The following is a 19,230-nucleotide window of genomic DNA, read 5'->3' on the forward strand; positions in this document are numbered from 1 at the left end:
ATAAAAAATAAAAAATAAATTTCTATTATCATTTTATTATAAAGAATGTATACCAAATCTTACCACTCTGATTTTTTTTTTTTTTTAAAGATTTTATTTATTTATTTGAGAGAGAGAGAGAGAGAGCACATGAGACGGGGGGAGGGTCAGAGGGAGAAGCAGACTCCCTGCCGAGCAGGGAGCCCGATGCGGGACTCAATCCAGGGACTCCAGGATATTGACCTGAGCCGAAGGCAGTCGCTTAACCAACTGAGCCACCCAGGCGCCCTGATTTTTTTTTTTTTTTTTAAAGTAGGCTCCATGGAGCCCAATGTGGGGCTTAAAATCAGGACCCTGAGACCCTGATCAAGACCTGAGCTGAGATCAAGAGTGGGACGCTTAGCCGACTGAGCCACTCAGGCGCTCCTTTACCACTCTGATTTTAAAAGGAGAAAACACACTCTGAAGAACAGAAATTCGAATGCACAATTTTCCATCAGCTGAGAAAAGCAAGACCTCTTTTTGTCGTGTCTGAGTAGCAAGAGATAAAGTATAAGCGGCTAAGTGCATGACGGCCACCTTCTGCCTTGGCTCCCGGGCTGTGGTTGTCCCAGGATGGGCAGGGATGCCTCTTCCGAAATGCCGAGCACGGCTCCTTGAGATTTCACATTTGTTTGCTGACTTGAAGTGTATATGTGGGTTTGGCTTCTCAGAAGAATGTGGGAATGTTTACCACTCCTTAGATCTAAGATGCCAGAAATAACACTTGCTGATTTAACACTGGTCACGGCGCTCCATAGGAATGAGCATCGTTCTGCCCCCACCTGTTGTGAGTACGTGTGCGGGAGTGATGAGTCTCCCCCCCCACCCCCATTTCCACTGTAACCCAGGGCCAGGGTGGAGAAGTGAAGTGCACGCCATGTGCTTTCTGAGGACTCCCCCTCACTTCTCTGGGAGAAAAGACAAAGCCCTTGAGAAAAACATTATTCGGGCTAGGAAAAGCACTACTCAGAGGAAAAACAGAAGAAAGTGTAACTTAAGTTTAAGCTGAAAATAAAAGGAACAGGGAACATCTGTACAGTTTGACTAGGGACTTCCTGAACACGTGGAAAAGAGGGGACAATTTTCCTGAAGCACCGCAGAGCACCAATGGCTAATCATGGCCAAAAACCTGCACGATCTGTTTCAGGAAATCCATACTGTCAGTTTTCAGGGAGGAACACATTCTAAGCCTATGCCAGAGGTAGTTCTGTGCTGTGGAATATGGAGGATGATCTCCTTGCTTGGCTGCTTGCAAAAGAAAAAAAAAATCATTTGAAGTTCAAATTGCAGGAAGCAAACTTAGGCCCCAGGAGTAGTAGGCACACCAGCCGGCATTGTGGGAAAGAGGCTGAAACGTGGATGAGATAAAGAAGAGAAATCCTAACAAAGAACCTTACAAGGGTAGAGAACCTGGTTAAAAAGCTTCATCAGAGGGGTGCCTGGGTGGCTCAGTCGTTAAGCGTCTGCCTTCGGCTCAAGTCATGATCCCAGGGTCCTGGGATCGAGTCCCCACATCGGGCTCCCTGCTTGGCGGGAAGCCTGCTTCTCCCTCTCCCACTCCCCCTGCTTGTGTTCCTGCTCTCGCTATCTCTCTCTCTGTCAAATAAATAAATAAAATCTTTAAAAAAAAAAAAAAACTTCATCAGAAAGATGTACGTGGGACATATAAATCAACAGCCTTGCAATACATTCTTCAAAGACGTGACAAAATAGATTTATGGACAGGCTTACACCCCCACCACTGGGATGGGGAGGCTGACGGAAATGAAGGTGCTTAAGCAAGGTGCGAAACCAAACAGGAATGTACCTCCTCCCCTGCATGGACCAAGCACATCTTTGACTAGAGAAAGCCACCAAATCATTTTGTTTTGTAAAGAAAATAAAAAAAAGAAATAAAGGAGAACATACTAAAGACATAAAGGGCATGAGAAGAATGCACTGCTAGTATTTTAGGATCAAGAAAGGAAAAAGGAAAAAAACACTGTTGCTTTTTTAATACGGGGGAAAAAGCTGAGAAGAGATGGTACCAAAAAGCAAATGCACTTGCTGTGTTTTAAGAAGTCCATGCATTTGTATGAAACAAGTGAACCAGGAAAAAGGGCAGATATCATAGAGGGGGGCAGATATAGAGAGGGGGGCAGATATCATAGAGGGGGCAGATATCATACAGAGGGGGGCAGATATCATACAGGGGTCAGATATCATACAGAGGGGGGCAGATATCATACAGAGCAGGGCAGAACAGAGCAGATAGCCAGCTAGAGCAGCAAAGACCTTTGAGAGGTCATAGAGCTGAGACATGGAAAGAGGCAGAAGTTTAAATAGGTTTTACCTTTTCAAGGGATTTAATTCCCTCCCACATGTCTTACTGTGTTAAAGTCCAAGAAATCATATTTATGGGCGCATACTTCTAGATGGCATCTAGAAAATTCTTATTGAATAAATACTTCATTTTAGGGCAGGGTAAAACTAAGGTCTTGGCCGAGAGTTATTTCCTGCTTTAACTAGTGATTGCAACGGAGAAGTGAGCTCTGTTTACCAAGGTTTGCAGATAACAAGACAGAGTTTGGCAGAATCATAGCTCAACGCCAGGAGTCTGGGCTTTGAGAAGAAAGAACTCCATGAATTCTAACTCTGCTACTCATAGTTTTATGGGAATGTGTGCATTTTTCAGCTATGGAACACAAAACAGAGCAAAACCAAACCGAACAAGATAACAGTGACTATTTCTTGTGGTGGTTGCAAGAATGAAATAACTGTTATTTCTGTATCTGTGAGCTCTTTGAAAAAGGTGCTGGACACTGGCTGGGAATTGCAAGGACAAGAAGGATGGGTCCCAGATCGTTACTGCTCCATAGGAGTTTAGCGAAGGGAAACAAGAAGTACGTAAAAAATTATGGTAAGTCCTTGGTGAGAATAACACAGTCAAATATTATGGAGGTCACACAGCCGGAAAGGCTCATATTTTCTGGAAAACTAAGGAAAGGCTTCATAGAGAAAGCAGCATTTGAGATAAATGCTCAGTAGGTGGTTGGATTTGACAGATGGAAATGAAGTGGAGAGCAGTGGAGGTCCAGGCAAGAGCAGAGGGACTGGGTAGGAGGGGAAAATGTAGGGCAGTTCAGTTTGGCTGGCCAGACAGGAAGCAAAAGCACATCTGACTGGAAAGACTTGCTAGGCCTATCTTGTGGAATATCTTTATTCCAGAAGATTTCTTTTGCATTAGGGCAGGGAGTCACAAGATCAGAAATCATGTTTTACATCTTTGATGAGACACCAAAAAAATCAAGTACAATTGAAGGGAGTGCATTTGATCCTCCTCATTCATGGATCCTGTATTTGTAAATTTGCCTACTTGCTAAAATTTGGTTGTGACCCCCAAATCAATCCTTGTGGGCGGTCATTTGCAGATGTGGGTAGAGTGGTGAAAAATTTGAGTCACGCAACACACACACCCAGCCACAGGCAAGCAAGATAGCACTCTGCCTTCTTGTTTTGGCTCTCGTACTGTAAACACATACCTTTGGAGGAGTCTCAGATCCTGGATACTCTCTCTGGTCTAGTTTCTTCCAACGATCCATTAGTTTGGTCACCATAGGTGTGTTAAAATCGACCAACTGGAATCCTGTAACATTGGCTCCACCATGTACAAATCTCTCAAGAGAAATATCCTTGAATCCCTATGGAAATCAGTATGGCAGTTTGCTAAGTTTAGTTCATTAGACATTTCAGCTCTTCAATGGTAACATAAGTTAATAACAAACATGGATATCTATCTAGATTTCTGATAAAGCAATGGCTGGAAACAGTGGAGGGTTCAATTATGCCTAATTTAGCTGTTAAATTCTGTCATTCCAAATCTAATACATGAGAAAAGGATAAAAATATTTTCAGTCCAGCTCAATTTAACAAGTATTTCTTGAATGCCTCTGAATGCCTTTTATGAAGCATGGATCTCACACAGATATGTAGAAATGTGTCTTATGTGAAGGGAATATCAAGGTATTATGACACATTGAGTCTGTGATGGGTAGCACCTGTTTAGGGGGGTTCAGTTTAATTACAAAGTGGTCTGAAAGCAGACGGAGCCAATAATTTGAGCCAGAGAGGGTAAAAGCTTTGATTCTATGAGTCACTACAATCCTCAAAGTCCTGGGACATGGTAGCGGAAGAGAAGAGAGCAAGACAGGACATTTATGGACTTCTGTGTGCTGGGAAACAAGATGGTGCTCACCAGGTGGGCTGAGGGAAGAGTGTTCTCGCTCCGTCCACAGGTGAATTGCAAAAATTTTGTAAAGTTGTTTACTTTCCTCTTCCTATCTATCAATTTTTTTATACCTGGCCTTTTTTCCTGCTAAGTATTTAAGGTGCTTTACAAAAACAAACACTCAATACAAGTGTAAAACAAATGGGCAATTAGAAGAAGAGGGGGAAAAAACCTATTAGGTAAGTGAATTAATAAAACCAAAGGTATCAGCTCAGAGAAAAGTAACTCCCCCAACATAAACACATGTGCGCACGTGAGTTTCTAGCATCTGTATTTTTTTTTTGGTTTTCTCTTAGTATTTAGTGAAGTGTTTTTTTTTAAATTTTAAATATATATATTTTTATCTGTTTTAAAGATTTTATTTATTTATTTGAGAGACAGAGAACAAGCAGGGTGGGGGCAGACTCCCGTAGAGCAAGGAGCCCAATGACGAGGGGCTCGATCCCAGGACCCAGAATCATGACCTGAGCCGAAGGCAGACGCTTCACCAACTGAGCCACCCAGGCGACCCAAGTTTTTTGTTTTGTTTTGTTTTTGTTTTTATGTGAATTTGATTCAATTGTGTGAGTGAACTAAGGGAAAGTGTTTTTTCTATTTTTTGGCTAAAATAAACTCCGCAGCACTGACCCCGCAGTTAGCATGGGAATCGGCGCAACAATCAGGGAGAAGACCAGGGCCTGGGGTTGCCTCTGCCATAATGTGTCTCAGCCTCGGTTTCGGAAACTTCTGTTTTTCGTTATAACAAGCAGGCTATATATGCACACTGCTGTTTGGCTATCTAAGAAGAAACAGACCAGTCTACTGACAACGAAGCGAGGTTGCTCTGGAGAGCCCCAGGAGTGTGTATTTATAGCTAATACTGATGGTGGGCTTCTGTGCTGGGCATTGTGCTGAGCACTTGACACAGATGATCTAGTTTGGTTCTCCTAACAAGATGAGATACATCCTATTATTAGACTTATTTTACAAATAAGGAAACCAAGGCTCAGTAGATTAAAGAAAAACTACTGAAGATCATATAGCAAATACACAGGAGAACCAAGATGATTCTTGCACTGGCCTTTTCCGCCCTAGGCTCCCGTGGATTCTTACCCAAGGTAAGAGGAGAGAGGGGTATACTGTCGAAAACTGTCCACATCCTGAATCCACCTCTGTAACTTACTGGCCGTGGGTTTCCCATGTGCAAAATGAGAATAACAATGCTAAAGTCACTAGCACATCTGGTTTGAATTCAGTACATGATAGCTGTTATTAATTAATTCCCTCAACAAATATTTATCCCCTGCCTATTATGTGCCAGCTAATTTGACAGCTCATCAGTAACACTCTCGTTTCACTGGGAGAGAAACTAGACACCAGAAAGCAAATCCATGTTTTTGAAATGGGAAAAGCACTGTCCATCAATCTCTAGCTAGTAAAATGTCAGCCGACATTTGTTTGCTCCGAAGAGAAGAGAGGGCAGACCCACGGGCAGGCAAAAAATATTCGTTTTCTAAAAGCCACAGCGATTCAACTATTGCATTAGTTGCTAACTGATGACATTATTAGTTCTTTCAGCACGGCTGAAACAGAAGACCGGCCACGCTTCCTTGCACAGCCTCTCCCACAGCTGCCAGACACACAGGCAAAGCTGCAGCCTTCAGAAGAACCCTCGGATGTCAAATCTCACTGATAAATAACAGTACACATTTCTCTGATTCCATCCGGATATGCTGAAGGAGAAGGAAAAAATACCACATCGGATTTTAAAGTTCTTTCAGTTCTGACCTGAATGAGTGGTGGGTGGCTCCGTTAATTTTAGCTATGTCTGTCTGAGTACAGGCAATATTTTTCCTTTCATACACTTTAAAATAGTTTTATATAGAAAAGTGATAGGATCTAGGCTATGAAGTCGTTTTCTTGGAAACAGTTACCTTGGTGCCTATTGAGACTTCAGTTTTTACCCAGAGAGTATTGTGGAAGGAAGGTTCTAGGAGACACTGTTGTAAAATTGTAACTCTACAGAGTGTGTGTGTGTGTGTGTGTGTGTGTGTGTGTGTGTGAAATCAGTGGTTAGTAACTAAGTAAACAGTATATATAGTCTCTCTATATAATCTACTGACATCCTAAGGAAAGATTAACTTTCAACTTGGTTTTCCTTTTAATTTCCACTGACAGTTCATATATCCTCTGGGGGTAAAGAAGCAAAAGGATAATAATAAATGGCAGGACTTTGGATATCCCGCTGACTATTGATGTAAATCTGTAAATCCATCACATCACAGGTGCTTAATAAATGCTCATCCTTTAGGGTGTGACCAATTCTGATTATATTTCTGCTGTTTTGCATTTCAGGCTCAAAGGACAATGAAATCATATTGAGACAGCTCTTGTATGGTTAACAGAAGCGCTGCCAAGTAGAATGGGAGAGGTTTCCTTTTAACATCTTTTAAAAACCAGGTTGTTAAGAAATTGACTTAAAGTATGCATTTTTGGTAACCAAGTATGTAGATGGTGGAATCAGACGTGCTCAATGCAGAAAAGTTAAAAATACAGTAAGCACAAAGAAAAAGGTAAAAAAAAAAAGTCTTCACATTCATGGAATCTTGAGTGGGGTCATTGCCTGTGAGTAAAAATGTGCTAGTCTGCAAATATGGGGAACTGAGTTCTAGGCCCCATTCTGACATCAACCAGATGCCTACATGTGGACAAATCACTTTACTTTCTGTATCTTAACTTCCTTACCTTCCAAACGAGGCATGGATGGTGTGTGCATGTCTGTGTGTTTGTGTGTGGTGAGGTCAGGGACAGGTAAGCAAGAGCTGTGGTTAATCTTTAATGATATACCCTGATCGTTCCGTAATTTTATACTACTTCAAGAAAGAGCCAGGTGTTTTCCTAAATGTAAATGGAATATATTTTAAAAAATTAGACATCTAAATGAGACCAAGATTTTAAGAATTTGCCTTGCAGGTGCAACAATGTCAACAGCTTCTTGTTGCTCCTGGTGGCCGTATTTAACTACTCTGACTGCTGGAGGAGGGCAGAAGGAAGCTGTGAATACAAATACAGAGATTGTCTGTAAGGCCAGATCCCCCTCAGGGGTGGTATAAGTAATATCTAAATGAATGCTCACTTTGTGGCTACATCAGGTATTTACTAATTTTATTTATTTGATTTATTTATTCTTTGCAATCAGACAGGACAGAGTTTCAATCTTGCTTTTGAGACTCAGGATCTGTGTGATCTTGGGCGAATTACACTGAACCCCCATTTTGCAGTCTATAGAATAAGCATCTATGTTGAGGGCTAATTAGAACAATTATAGCAACAAACTAAACACAATGACAGAAGCTGGATGCTGGAGGATAGGCAGCCCTTTAACAAAGAGGGAGGGTAAGGGTACTTTTTAGAAGGTCAAATAAGACATTGTTTCTTCCTCTGATGAGCTCGCAGTGTGCTTGAAGTATCTTATTTGCAGCTGAGTGACAGATGGTGGACAATACTTGGTACAGAGGAGGGGTAAAATAATGAGCTCATGGATGAAAAAAAATAACTGCATTCTATATTACTGGTACCTGGGGTGACTTGTGAGCCCTGAAGAGGCACTATCAGATTCAGTACATAAGGACAGCTTTCTGGAAGAAGTGACTGTTTATCAAGATTGGGTGGACTCAGAATTGCCTCCCAGGGAGACAAAGCTAAAGCTGCGAAGATAAAAGAGGTATCAGGTATCTGGGAACTGTCTGGTTTTGGGAAGGGGCACATGTAGGGTGGAGCGGGAGAGAGGATCTGGGGTTAGGAGGGATAAAACTGGAAGGATTTTGTGCCTTAGGGACAAGAGTGTCAATGCTCCACCCTTAAGGATGTGGGCAGTGTGGTGCCTAGGTTTGGTAGGACATGGTAACAAATGGGCTGTGTGTCCTTTTGAGAACTGCAGGAAGTTTTATGGAGAGGTGAGATGACAGGCATTAGCAGGGAGGGCTGGAGAGATCTCAGGGTCTTTCCCTTTCACAAAGCCCCGGAATCCTTTTACTGCATTTGCAGCCTAGAGCCAAAGAAATACTTTAAGCTGGGAAATGATATGATCATACTTGTCTTAAACAACAACAGCAACAACAAAAAATCCGGGAGCAAAGTAAACAAAGAACTGGAAATGAGAAAGTCGATGGGCAAAGTAGGGAAGCATTTTTCTTACTTAAATCTCTGAAAAACAGACTATAGTCAACCAACAGATAAAGTTTTCCTGCTTCTAAGTATCTTGGAAATTTCTAGAACAGAGTTTAATCTAATGAGATACAATTAGACGACAGGTGTGTCTAAGTAAAACATTCCCACATACAAACCAAAAACAAGACAGAGGGAAGAAAGATTTTAGCAATCTTTCCTTTCTTACAAATTTTACTCATCCTTAATGTGCCGAATGACAGCAGCAGTGATATCAGAAAAATTTCAAGAACCCGGGAGGGGCACATCCCTGCACTTACGTATCAGGCAAAGCTCATGCTATTCGGATGGCATCAACTCTTGTGGGTCTTCCTGGATGCTTAGCAGGCTAAAGTTTGAGTCACAAAGGAAAGGGATCCTCGTTTCTTTCGGCCCTTGGCTGGGGAGGTGAGGTCCCAGCCCACTGCACGAGCAGCAAAGCGAACCAGTGGGACATGGAGAACATCAGTCTATTCCCGTTTCATCAAGACAGAAGGATGCATGATATTGAATCATAGTTAATTGAAGATGATAAATTTAACTTATGGATAATGAAAAGACAGTTTTGAGTAGTGCTGATGAGCTTTCACAACCCATCTGCATCCTTACTCATAATGAAATGGAATGTTATTTTATTTAAATATGTGAAATCTGCCTTTGATATTCCAGGTAAAGGATTTAATGGCCATTAAGAAGCCAATATTTCTGGGACATTACTTGTTTTCTTTCTTGGTTTAGAGGATTATCATTTGAAAAGAATAAAAAAAAATCCATAATGAAATTCGGCTTCTCTGTGGAGATAACCCTGCTTAATTATAAGGGAGTTCCTTAACTTTTACTTTAAAAATGTGTGCTTGTAAATTCATGATATATTTTAGGCAGCACATACGGATTTCTGATGTCTGTCTTGCTTCATTCTTCTCTTTTTGGTAAACATGAGTTGGCCTTCATACCTTCTGCTTTCTTTTTCAATGTTATGACTACAGAATATTTTATAGCGTCTGGACTACTTGTAGCCACCAGTAACCAGTAAGAATTATTATTTTAGAAATCAGTTCTTGCTACTACTGTTAAATCAGTCTTTTCTTCAGGTTTATTGAGGTATAACTGACAAGTACACTTGTAATATACCTAAAGTGTACAACGTGATGATTTGACGTACGTATACCTCGTGAAAGCGTTCCCACCATCGAGTTAATTAACACATCCATCACCTCACATGTTTACCTTCATTTTTGTCTCTTTTGGTGAGAACCCTTCAGTTCTACTCTCTTGGCAAATTTCATTTACATAATACAGTATTACAAGCTACAGCTACCATGTTACATATTAGATTCCGAGACCATATTCATCTCATAACTGAAAGTTTGTAGCCTTCTACTAACTTCTTCTATGTTCTCCACCCTCCAGCTCCTGGCTAGCAACACTGTTCTCGAAGAGTTAATCTATGAGTTAGATTTCTTAAAAAAATTCCCAATATAGGTGATACCATGCAGTGTTTGTCTTACTGTCTTCTTTCATTTAGCATTATGCCATCCTGGTTCATCCATGGTGTCAGAAATGGTGGAGTTTCCTTCTCTTTTATGGCTGATGTACATATATATTTTATCCATTCATCTGTTGATGGACACTTAGGCTGTTTCTATACTTTGGCTACTGTGAATAATGCTACAATGAACATAGGAGTATAGATATCTTTTAGATATTATTCTTTTCCTTTGGATATATAACCTAGAAGTTGGATTGTTATTTTTAATTTTCTGAAGAATCTCCATATTGTTTTCCGTAGGGGCTGCATCAGTTCCCATTTCCACCAACAGTGCACAGGGATTCCCATTTTTCTACACCCTTACCAGCATTTGATTCTCTCTTTCAGATAATAGCTGTGCTAACAGGTGTGAGCTAATATCTCATTGTGGCTTTGATTAGCATTTCCCTCATGATTAGTGATGCTGAGCACTTTTTCATGTACTATTGGCCATCTGTGTGTCTTTTTTGTTAAAATAGTCTTTTGCCCATTTTTATTTTTTATTTATTTTTTTAAAAAGATTTTATTTATTTATTTGAGAGAGAGTGAGAGAGAGCGAGCACAAGCCAGAGGGAGAGGGAGAGGGAGAAGCAGACTCCCCGCTGAGCAGGGAGCCCAATGCTGGGCTTGATCCCGGGACTCCAGGATCATGACCTGAGCTGAAGGCAGACGCTTAACGACTGAGCCACCAGGTGCCCCCTCTTTAATTGAGGTATTTGTTTGTTGTTGTTGTGGGTTTTGTTTTGTTTTGTTTTTGCTATTGAGTTGTAAAAATTCCTTGTATTCCGGGTATTAATATCCCTTGTTAGATAGGTGGTTTGCAAATTTTCTCTCCCATTCCATAGGTTGCCTGTCCGCCTTGTTGAACGGCTTCCTTTGGCAGGTGGAAGCTTTTTACTTTGTCCGGGTCCCACTCGTTTGTTTTTGCTTTTTGTTGCTGTGCTTTTGGAGTCAGATCCAAAAAAAACACCGTAAGATCAACGTCAACGGGATTACTTCCCAGGCCTTCTTCTAGGAGTTTTACAGTCTCAGGTCTTACGCTGAAGAACTTAACCATGTTTGAATTAATTTTTGCATATGGTGTAAGATAAGGGCCCTGCTTAGATGTGGATATTTAGTTTCCCAACAGCACTCATTGAAGAGACTCCCCTTCCCCTACTGCACTCCTGGCTCCTTTGATGGAAGTTAATCGACTGCAGATGCCAGGTTGTACCCTGGGCTCCATAATCTGTTCCACTGCTCTGTGTCTGTTTTTATTCCAATACCACACTGTTTTGATCATTATAAGCTTGGTAATACAGCTTGAATCAGGAAGTGTGGTTGCCTCCAGCTTTGTTCTTCTTTCTCAAGATTGCTTTAGCCTTTTGCGATCTTTTGTGGCTCCATACAAATTTTAGGATTGTTTTCTCTACCTCTGTGAAATATGCTATTTTAATCTTGATAGGGGTTGCATTCAATCTGTAGACTGCTTTGGGTAGTATGGAAATTTTAACAATATTAATACTTCCATTCTATGAACACACAATATTTTTCCATTTATCTGTGTCTTCTTTCATCCATGTCTTAGAGTTTTCACTGTAGAGATCTTTCACCTCCTTTGTTAATAAATACTTATTCCTAAGTATTTATATTGTTTCTGATGCTTTTGTAAACAAGACTGTTTTCTTAATTTCTCTGATAGTTTGTTGTTATTGTACAGAAACATAGCTGAGTTTTGTATATTGATTTTATATTCTACATCTTTAATGAAGTCATTTATTCTAATAGATTTTTGGTGGAATCATTAAGGCTTTCTGTATATTATATTGTATCATCTACAGTTTATGTCTTCCTTTCCAATTTGGATGTCTTTTATTTCTTTTCTTGCTTAATTGCTCTGGCTGGGACATCTAGTACTACACTGAAAAACAGTGGTGAGAATGGACACCCTTGTGTTGTTCCTGACCTTAGAGGAAAAGCTTTTACAGCTTTTCAACATTGATGTATGATGTTAGATGTGGGCTTGTTATACATGGCTTTTGTTATGTTATGTTCCTTCTATACCCAGTTTTTATCATGAGATAATGTTGAATTTTGTCAAATGCTTTTTATGCATCTAATGAGATGATCATGTGGTTTTTATCCTTTTGTTAATGTGGTGTATCACGGTGACTGAGTTGTGGATTTTGAGCCATCTTTACATCTGAGATAAATCACTCTTGATATTGGTATGATCTTGGTATGATCTTTTTAATATATTGTTGAATTTGATCTGCTAATATTTTGTTGAGGATTTCTGCATCCACATTCATCAGGAATATAAGCCTTTAATTTACTTTTTTTTTGGTACTGTCCCTGTCTGACTTTGGTATCAATGTAACACTGGCTTTTTAAAATTATTTTGGGAGTGTTCCTTCCTCTTCTATTTGTTGGAATAATTTCAAAAGGATTGGTATTAATTCTTCTTTTAGCGTTTCGTAGAATTTGCCCATGAAACCATTTGGTTCTAGACTTTTTTGGTGGGAGTGTTTTGATTACTGATTCAAACTCTTTACTTGTTAATTGGTCTTTCTTTTTCATCATAATTCATGCATAGTAGGTTGTGTACTTCTGGGAACTTATCTGGTTCTTCTAGTGTTCTTCTAATGTGTTGGTTTGTAATTGTTTATAAGCACTTTCTTACTATCCTTTGTATTTGTATCATGAGTTGTAATGTATCTTCTTACATTTCTTATTTTAAGTGTTCTTTTTTTCTTAGTCTAAAGATTTGTCGATTTTGTTTATCTTTTCATAAAACCAGCTCTCAGTTTCATTGATCTATTGTCTTTCTAGTCTCTATTTCATGTATGTTCACTCTGACCTTTGTTTTTTCCTTTCTTCTACAAACTTTGAGCTTAGTTTGTTCTTCTTTTTCTAGTTCCTTGAGGTATAAAGTTAGATTGTTCATTTGATTTTTCTTTTTTCTTAATGTAGGCATTTATCACTATGAACTTCTTTCTCAGACCTGCTTTTGCTCTATTCCACATGTTCCAGTATGTTATGTTTCCCCCTTTTCACTTTCTCAAGGAACTTTTCTATTTCTCTTTTAATTTCTTATTTAAGCCATTAGTTGTTTAGGAGCATTTGTTTAATCTCCATGTATCTGCACACTTTTGAAATTTCTTCTGGTAATTGATCTCTAGCTTCATATCTATGTGGTTAGAAAGGTTGCATGATATAATTTCAGGCTTTTTAAATTGATGAAGACTTGTTTTGTGGCCTAACATATGATCTATCCTGCAGGATGTTCTGTATGTGCTTGAAAAGAATGTATATTCTGCTGCTCTTAAATGGAATATTCTGTCGCTGTCTGTTAGGCCCGTGTGGTCCAACAGGCAGTTTAAATCCATGTCTCCTTGTTGAATATTCTGTATCAAGGATCTAGCCATTATTGAAAATGGGGTATTGAAACAAAAATACAGTCAAGAAATGGGCAGAAGACATAAACAGACATTTCTCTAAAGAAGACATACAAATGGCCAGCAGACACATAAAAAGGTGGTCAACATCACTCGGCATCAGGGAAATACAAATCAAAACCACAATGAGATACCATCTCACACCAGTCAGAATGGCTAAAATTAACAACTCGGGAAGCAACAGATGTTGGAGAGGATGCAGAGAAAGGGGAACCCTCCTACACTGTTGGGAATGCAAGCTGGTGCAGCCGCTCTGGAAAACAGTATGGAGGTTCCTCAAAAAGTTGAAAATAGAGCTACCCTTCGACCCAGCAATTGCACTACTAGGAATTTATCCAAAGGATACAAAAATCCTTTGGATAAATTGGATTCAGAGGGGCATATGCACCCCAATGTTTACAGCAGCAATATCCACAATAGCCAAACTATGGAAAGAGGCCAGATGTCCACTGACAGACGAATTAATAAAGAAGATGTGGTGTGTGTATGTGCATGCACGCACACGTGTATATATAATGGAATATTACTCAGCCATCAAAAAGAATGAAATCTTGCCATTTGTAATGACATGGATGGAACTAGAGTATATTATGCTAAGTGAAATAAGGCAGTCAGAGAAAGACAAATACTATATGATTTCACTCATGTGGAATTTAAGAAATGAAACAGACGATCATAGGGGAAGGGAAGGAAAAATAACATAAGATAAAAACAGAGAGAGAGGCAAACCATAAGAGACTCTTAACTATAGGGAATAAGCTGAGGGTTGTTGGAAGGGAAGTGGGTGGGGGGATGGAGTAACCGGGTGAAGGGCGTTAAGAAGGGCACTTGATATAATGAGCACTGGGTGTTATATGCAAATGATAAATCACTGATCTCTACCCTGAAACTAATAATACACTATATGTTAACTAACTTGAATTTAATTAAAAAAAAAAAAAAAGAGGAAAATGGGGTATTTAAATTCCCTACTATTTCTGGGTTGCTATATTTCTTTTTCAGATATGTTAATATTTGCTTTATTATATATTTAGATGTCCTGCTGTTGGGTGCAAAAGTATTTATAGATGTTGTATTTTATTGATGAATTAACTCTTTTATCATTAAAAATGATATTCTTTGTCTTTTGTGATAGTTTCTGGCTTCAAGTCAATTTGTCTGATACAACTCCTTTCCTCAGTTTCCATTTGCCTGGTGTTTTTTCCCTTCTTTCACGTTCAGTCTGTTTGTATCCTTAAAACTGAAATGAGTCTCCGTAGGCAGCACAAAGTTAGGTCTTTTCTTTTTTTTTCTTTCTTTCCTTCTTTTTTAAATTCATTCAGCCACTCTATGTCTTTTGATTGGAGAATATAGTTCATTCACATTTAAATAGATGTCAGTAGGAATAGATTTAGTATTGACATTTTGTGAATTGTTTTCTAGTTGATTTGTAGTTCCTTTGTTCCTTTCCCTCTTGTTCTCTTCTTTTGTGATTTGATGATTTTCTGAGGTGGTATGTTTTGATTCCCTTCTCTTCATGTTTTGTGTTTCTTCTATGATAAGTTTTAGCTTTGTGGTTACCATGAGGCTTTAATAAAACATCTTATAGCTATAATAGTCTATTTTAAGCTGTTAACAACTAAACTGAATGCATACAAAAGCTCTACAATTCTACACATTTCTTTCCACATTTTGTTTTTGATGTCACAATTTACATCTTTTTATATTGTGTATATATTAAGAAATTATTGTAGTTATAATTACTTCTAATATTTTAGTTTTTTAACCTTTATGTTAGAGTTAGAAGTGATCTACCCACCACTATGACGATACTGGAGTATTCTGAATTTTTCTGTATACTTACCATTAGCAGTGGGTTTTATACTTTCATATATTTTTTTAAGATTTTATTTATTTATCTGATATATATATATATATAGAGAGAGAGAGAGAGGGAGAGAGAGGGAGAGAGAGCACAAGCAGGGGGTAGTGGCAGGCAGAGGGAGAAGTAGGTTCCCCAAAGAGCAGAGGGAGCCCAATGAGGGACTCAATCCCAGGACCCTGGGATCATGACCTGAGCCAAAGACAGTTGCTTAACTGCCTGAGCCACCTAGGCGCCCTACTTTCATATGTTTTTATGTTACTAACTTATGTCCTTTTATTTCAGCTTGAAACATTAACATTTCTTGTAAAACCATTCATGATCAACTCTTTTAGTCTCTGCTTGTCTGGAAAATTCTTTATCTCTCCTTCAGTTCTCAAGGACAACTTTGCCAGGTAGAGTATTCTTGGTTAGCAGTTTTTTTCCTATCAGCACTTTGAATATATACATCATCCCACTCCCTTCTTTTTTTTTTTTTTTTTTTAAGATTTTTTTTTATATATTTATTTATTCATGAGAGACAGAGAGAGAAGCAGAGGGAGAAGCAGGCTCCCAAGGAGCAGGGAGCCCAATGCGGGACTCGATCCCAGGACCCTGGGATCATGACCTGAGCCGAAGGCAGACGCTTAACCATCTGAGCCACCCAGGCGCCCGATCCCACTCCCTTCTTATAAAGCTTCTGCTGATAGTCTTGTTGTACTTCCCTTGTACGTAACAAGTTATTTTCCTCTTGCTGCTTTTAAGATGCTCTCTTTGTCTTCAATTTGTGAATAACTTAACTGTAACGTGTCTTGGTGTGTATCTCTTAAGATGCAGCTTATTTGGTATTTTTTGGTCTTCCTGGAATTGGATTTATATGACTTTCCCCAGGTTAGGGAAGTTTTCAGCCATTATTTCTTTGAAGAAGCTTTCTGCTCCTTTGTCTCTCTCTTCTCCTTCTGGAAGCCCTATAATATATCTGTTGGTCCATGATGGTATATCCTAAGTCCCTTAAGCTATCTTCAGTCCTTTCATTCTTTTTTTTTTTTTTTTTTTCTTTTTGCTTCTCTGGGTAGATTCCACTGCCTTGTCTTCAAGTTGGCTGATCTTTCTTTCCACTTATTCTAGTCTAGTTGAACACCTCTACTGAATTTTGTAGTTAGTTATTGTATTCTTCAGCTCTGTGATTTGTTTGGTATTTTTAAAAAATATTTTCTAACTCTTTGTTGAAATGCTTACTTTGTTAATGCCTTGCTCTCCTGACCTCAACAAACAACTGTATGACTGTTATTTTGAACTCTATTGTGTAAATCACTTATTTCCATTTCGTTAAGGTTTGTTTCTGGAGATTTATTTTGTTCTTTTGTTTGGAATGTATTTCCTCGTTTCTTCATTTTTCTTGATTTCCCGTGTGGGTTGGTTTCTGCACATTAGGTAATACAGACAGCTCCACCAGTCTTGACACACTGGAGTCGTATAGAGATGAGCCTCATCAAATCAGCATGGGCTAAACTGTTAGTTGTCTTTTAAATCTATGTGATTACTCAAACAGCCTTCTTTTTTTTTTTAGTGGCTCCTAGTAGTTGAGGGACCTGACAGTGTTCCAAAGGAAAGGATCACAGTCAGTACCTAGATGCAGGCTGATTTTAAGACCAACTCTCAAGAAACAGCTTGTGAAATATATAGTCAAACCCATTTCAGGGAAAGACTTGCCAGTTCCCTCTCCATTGAGCCCTGCGGGGATACCTGGGTGAGCACTCTTGCATACCTGTTAAGAACTGCCTCATTGTTCACTACAGTCCTGTGGGATTTGTGAATGCAAGCTCCATTGGTTATCAGATCCAGTCATCCCTTGAGTGGCAACAGTCAAACGCAGGGCACCAGGCATGTGTACAATCTTCTTCTAGAGACAGGATGATAACCTGGTTTTATAGTGGGAGTGAGCCAGAGGGAGAAGGTGACAGAAATGCCCATCAGCTCCCCTGGGCTCCATGGGGGATCACAGCCAGTTCTTTAATGCATGCAGCCAGACTCTTGCATATGGACTCTCAGCAGCAGATTGTAAAGTAGGTAGTCAATTTCCTTTCAGGGACAGACTAGAGATGGGCATTTTTGCCTGCTCCCTCTGTGCTAATAAGGCCTGTGAGGATAGTTAACAGTGAATGCTCATGAGCCCATTAAGAATGGTTTCTGTAGTTCTGTGGGTCTTGTGGATGTATAACCAACTGGCTTTCAGAGGTAGGTGTTTTGGGGGCCTGTCTCTTGAGTGACAGCCTTAAAAGCTGGGGTGCTAAATGTATGGTCCAAATCCTCTGTTGCTCATGGAGAAGCTGGGAGTTGGGGATGCCCTCTTGATTGGTACTGTGCTGGGTATAGTTTTTATGGAAAGAGTATGTCTCAGCCTTTCCTACTCATTTCAGTGTGGGTTATTTTCTTAGTTGCCTGACGTGTAGGAGTCACTGAGCTAGTTTCTCCATTTCTCTCAGAGGGACTACTCTGTGTGTATCTGGGGGAGGAGGGAAGTTCGGGAGCTCCAACTAAAGAGTCCTGCTGAATTGGTGAAGTAGCAGTTTCTCATTAATTGTAAATTGTAATTGGAAGTTATAAACGGAATTATTCTCTTAACTTCATTCTCAGAATGTTAGTTGCTAGTGTACAGAAATTTTTTATATTGACTTTATATCCTGAAACCCTGCTGAATCTACTTATTAGTTCTCATATTAGATTTTTTTATTAGATTCCTTAGGAATCTAATTAAGATTCCTTATTTTTTATTAGATTCCTTAGGATTTTCTATTCACAAAATCTTTTTTTTTTTTTTTTTTTCCAATCTGAATGCCTTTTATCTCTTTTCCTTGCTAAAAGCTTCAGTACAATATTCAACATAAATGATGAGGGGGCATCCTTGTCTGTTCCTGATCTTAGGAGGAAATCATTCAGTCTTTCAACATTAACTATATTAATATAATCTTTCTTTTTGATAATGGATTTACTTCCTATTTGGGAATCCTATGCAACAGTTCTCAAGAAATAGCTGTTGATTGGCCCAATGAAACAAAATTCATTCTGGTTTTGGAAATCACAGTTATTTAGAGATAAATGAATAAGTCGAGAAAGCATAATTGATACAATATATTATAATGCAGATATGCACAAGTTACGGATGGTGACTTATGGTAATCTTTTACCATACGAATTTGACAGTCTATTGCTGAATTTTAATATCTCAATTCCATAGTGTGATCCATCCACTAAAAATTCCTGTGTCAGAGGGTGATGGCCCACTCATGGATAAATCTGAATCTCTTTTGCAGCCTTTGGTTCTTTTCCTGTCTTAAGCAAAAGACCCTGACCAAAGAAATATGTGGTAGGAAAAGAGAAAAAGGAGAAAACATTCTTAACTTCTCTAAAATGAACCACATCTGAGATCAAGCCCTTGGGCCAGACGGTGCTCTAATGAAGCAAGGAGAATGGCACTCTGTGTAGCTTCCTTTCCCTCTACACTGCAGAGTTAACAAGAAATACTTGGTGAGCCTTGACAAAAAATCTAAAAGGACCTGCCTTAGTCCTTGCAGGATTTTATACTAGTGTATGTATCTTGTTCAATAACCATCTATATATAATATATGAAAAGCTGACATAATCTAAAAAACTATGGATTACTCGCAACCAAAAGATTTCCTTATATAGCCATTTCAATCTTGCTTTTTTTAAAATCAGAGGACATGGGTCATCAGTTCGATCATCCTTGTGATATCCTAAGTATTGGCAATCTTGATCCATATAGTGGTATATTTATCATTTATACAGAGAAAAGGCCATTATTTAATTTGGCAGGTGATATCATAGTAAAGTAAACATCATAACTACTTTTAAAGTTCACTTTGGCAGATGTCAAGCTAGTCTGCATCAACATATATTAAATTGCGTGTTAGAAGTATAATAACCACTG

The 19,230-nt window shown here is 39.1% G+C and overlaps 1 protein-coding gene across 1 annotated transcript in view; it reads right to left on the bottom strand.

Moving 5' to 3' along the window:
- The window catches only part of GRIA4 (glutamate ionotropic receptor AMPA type subunit 4), a 345,999-nt gene that overhangs the window by 71,640 nt on the left and 255,129 nt on the right, over positions 1 to 19,230 (bottom strand). The window contains exons 6-7 of the mRNA XM_081799577.1: positions 15,931 to 15,978; positions 3,543 to 3,701 (exon numbers count right to left, since the gene is read on the bottom strand). Coding sequence (XP_081655703.1) covers positions 3,543 to 3,701; positions 15,931 to 15,978 — 207 coding nt within the window. The remainder of the gene's footprint in view (positions 1 to 3,542; positions 3,702 to 15,930; positions 15,979 to 19,230) is intronic.

This window comes from Leptonychotes weddellii, chromosome 11, assembly GCF_054177405.1.
Source record: "Leptonychotes weddellii isolate Sample4059 chromosome 11, ASM5417740v2, whole genome shotgun sequence".
NCBI lineage: Eukaryota > Metazoa > Chordata > Mammalia > Carnivora > Phocidae > Leptonychotes > Leptonychotes weddellii.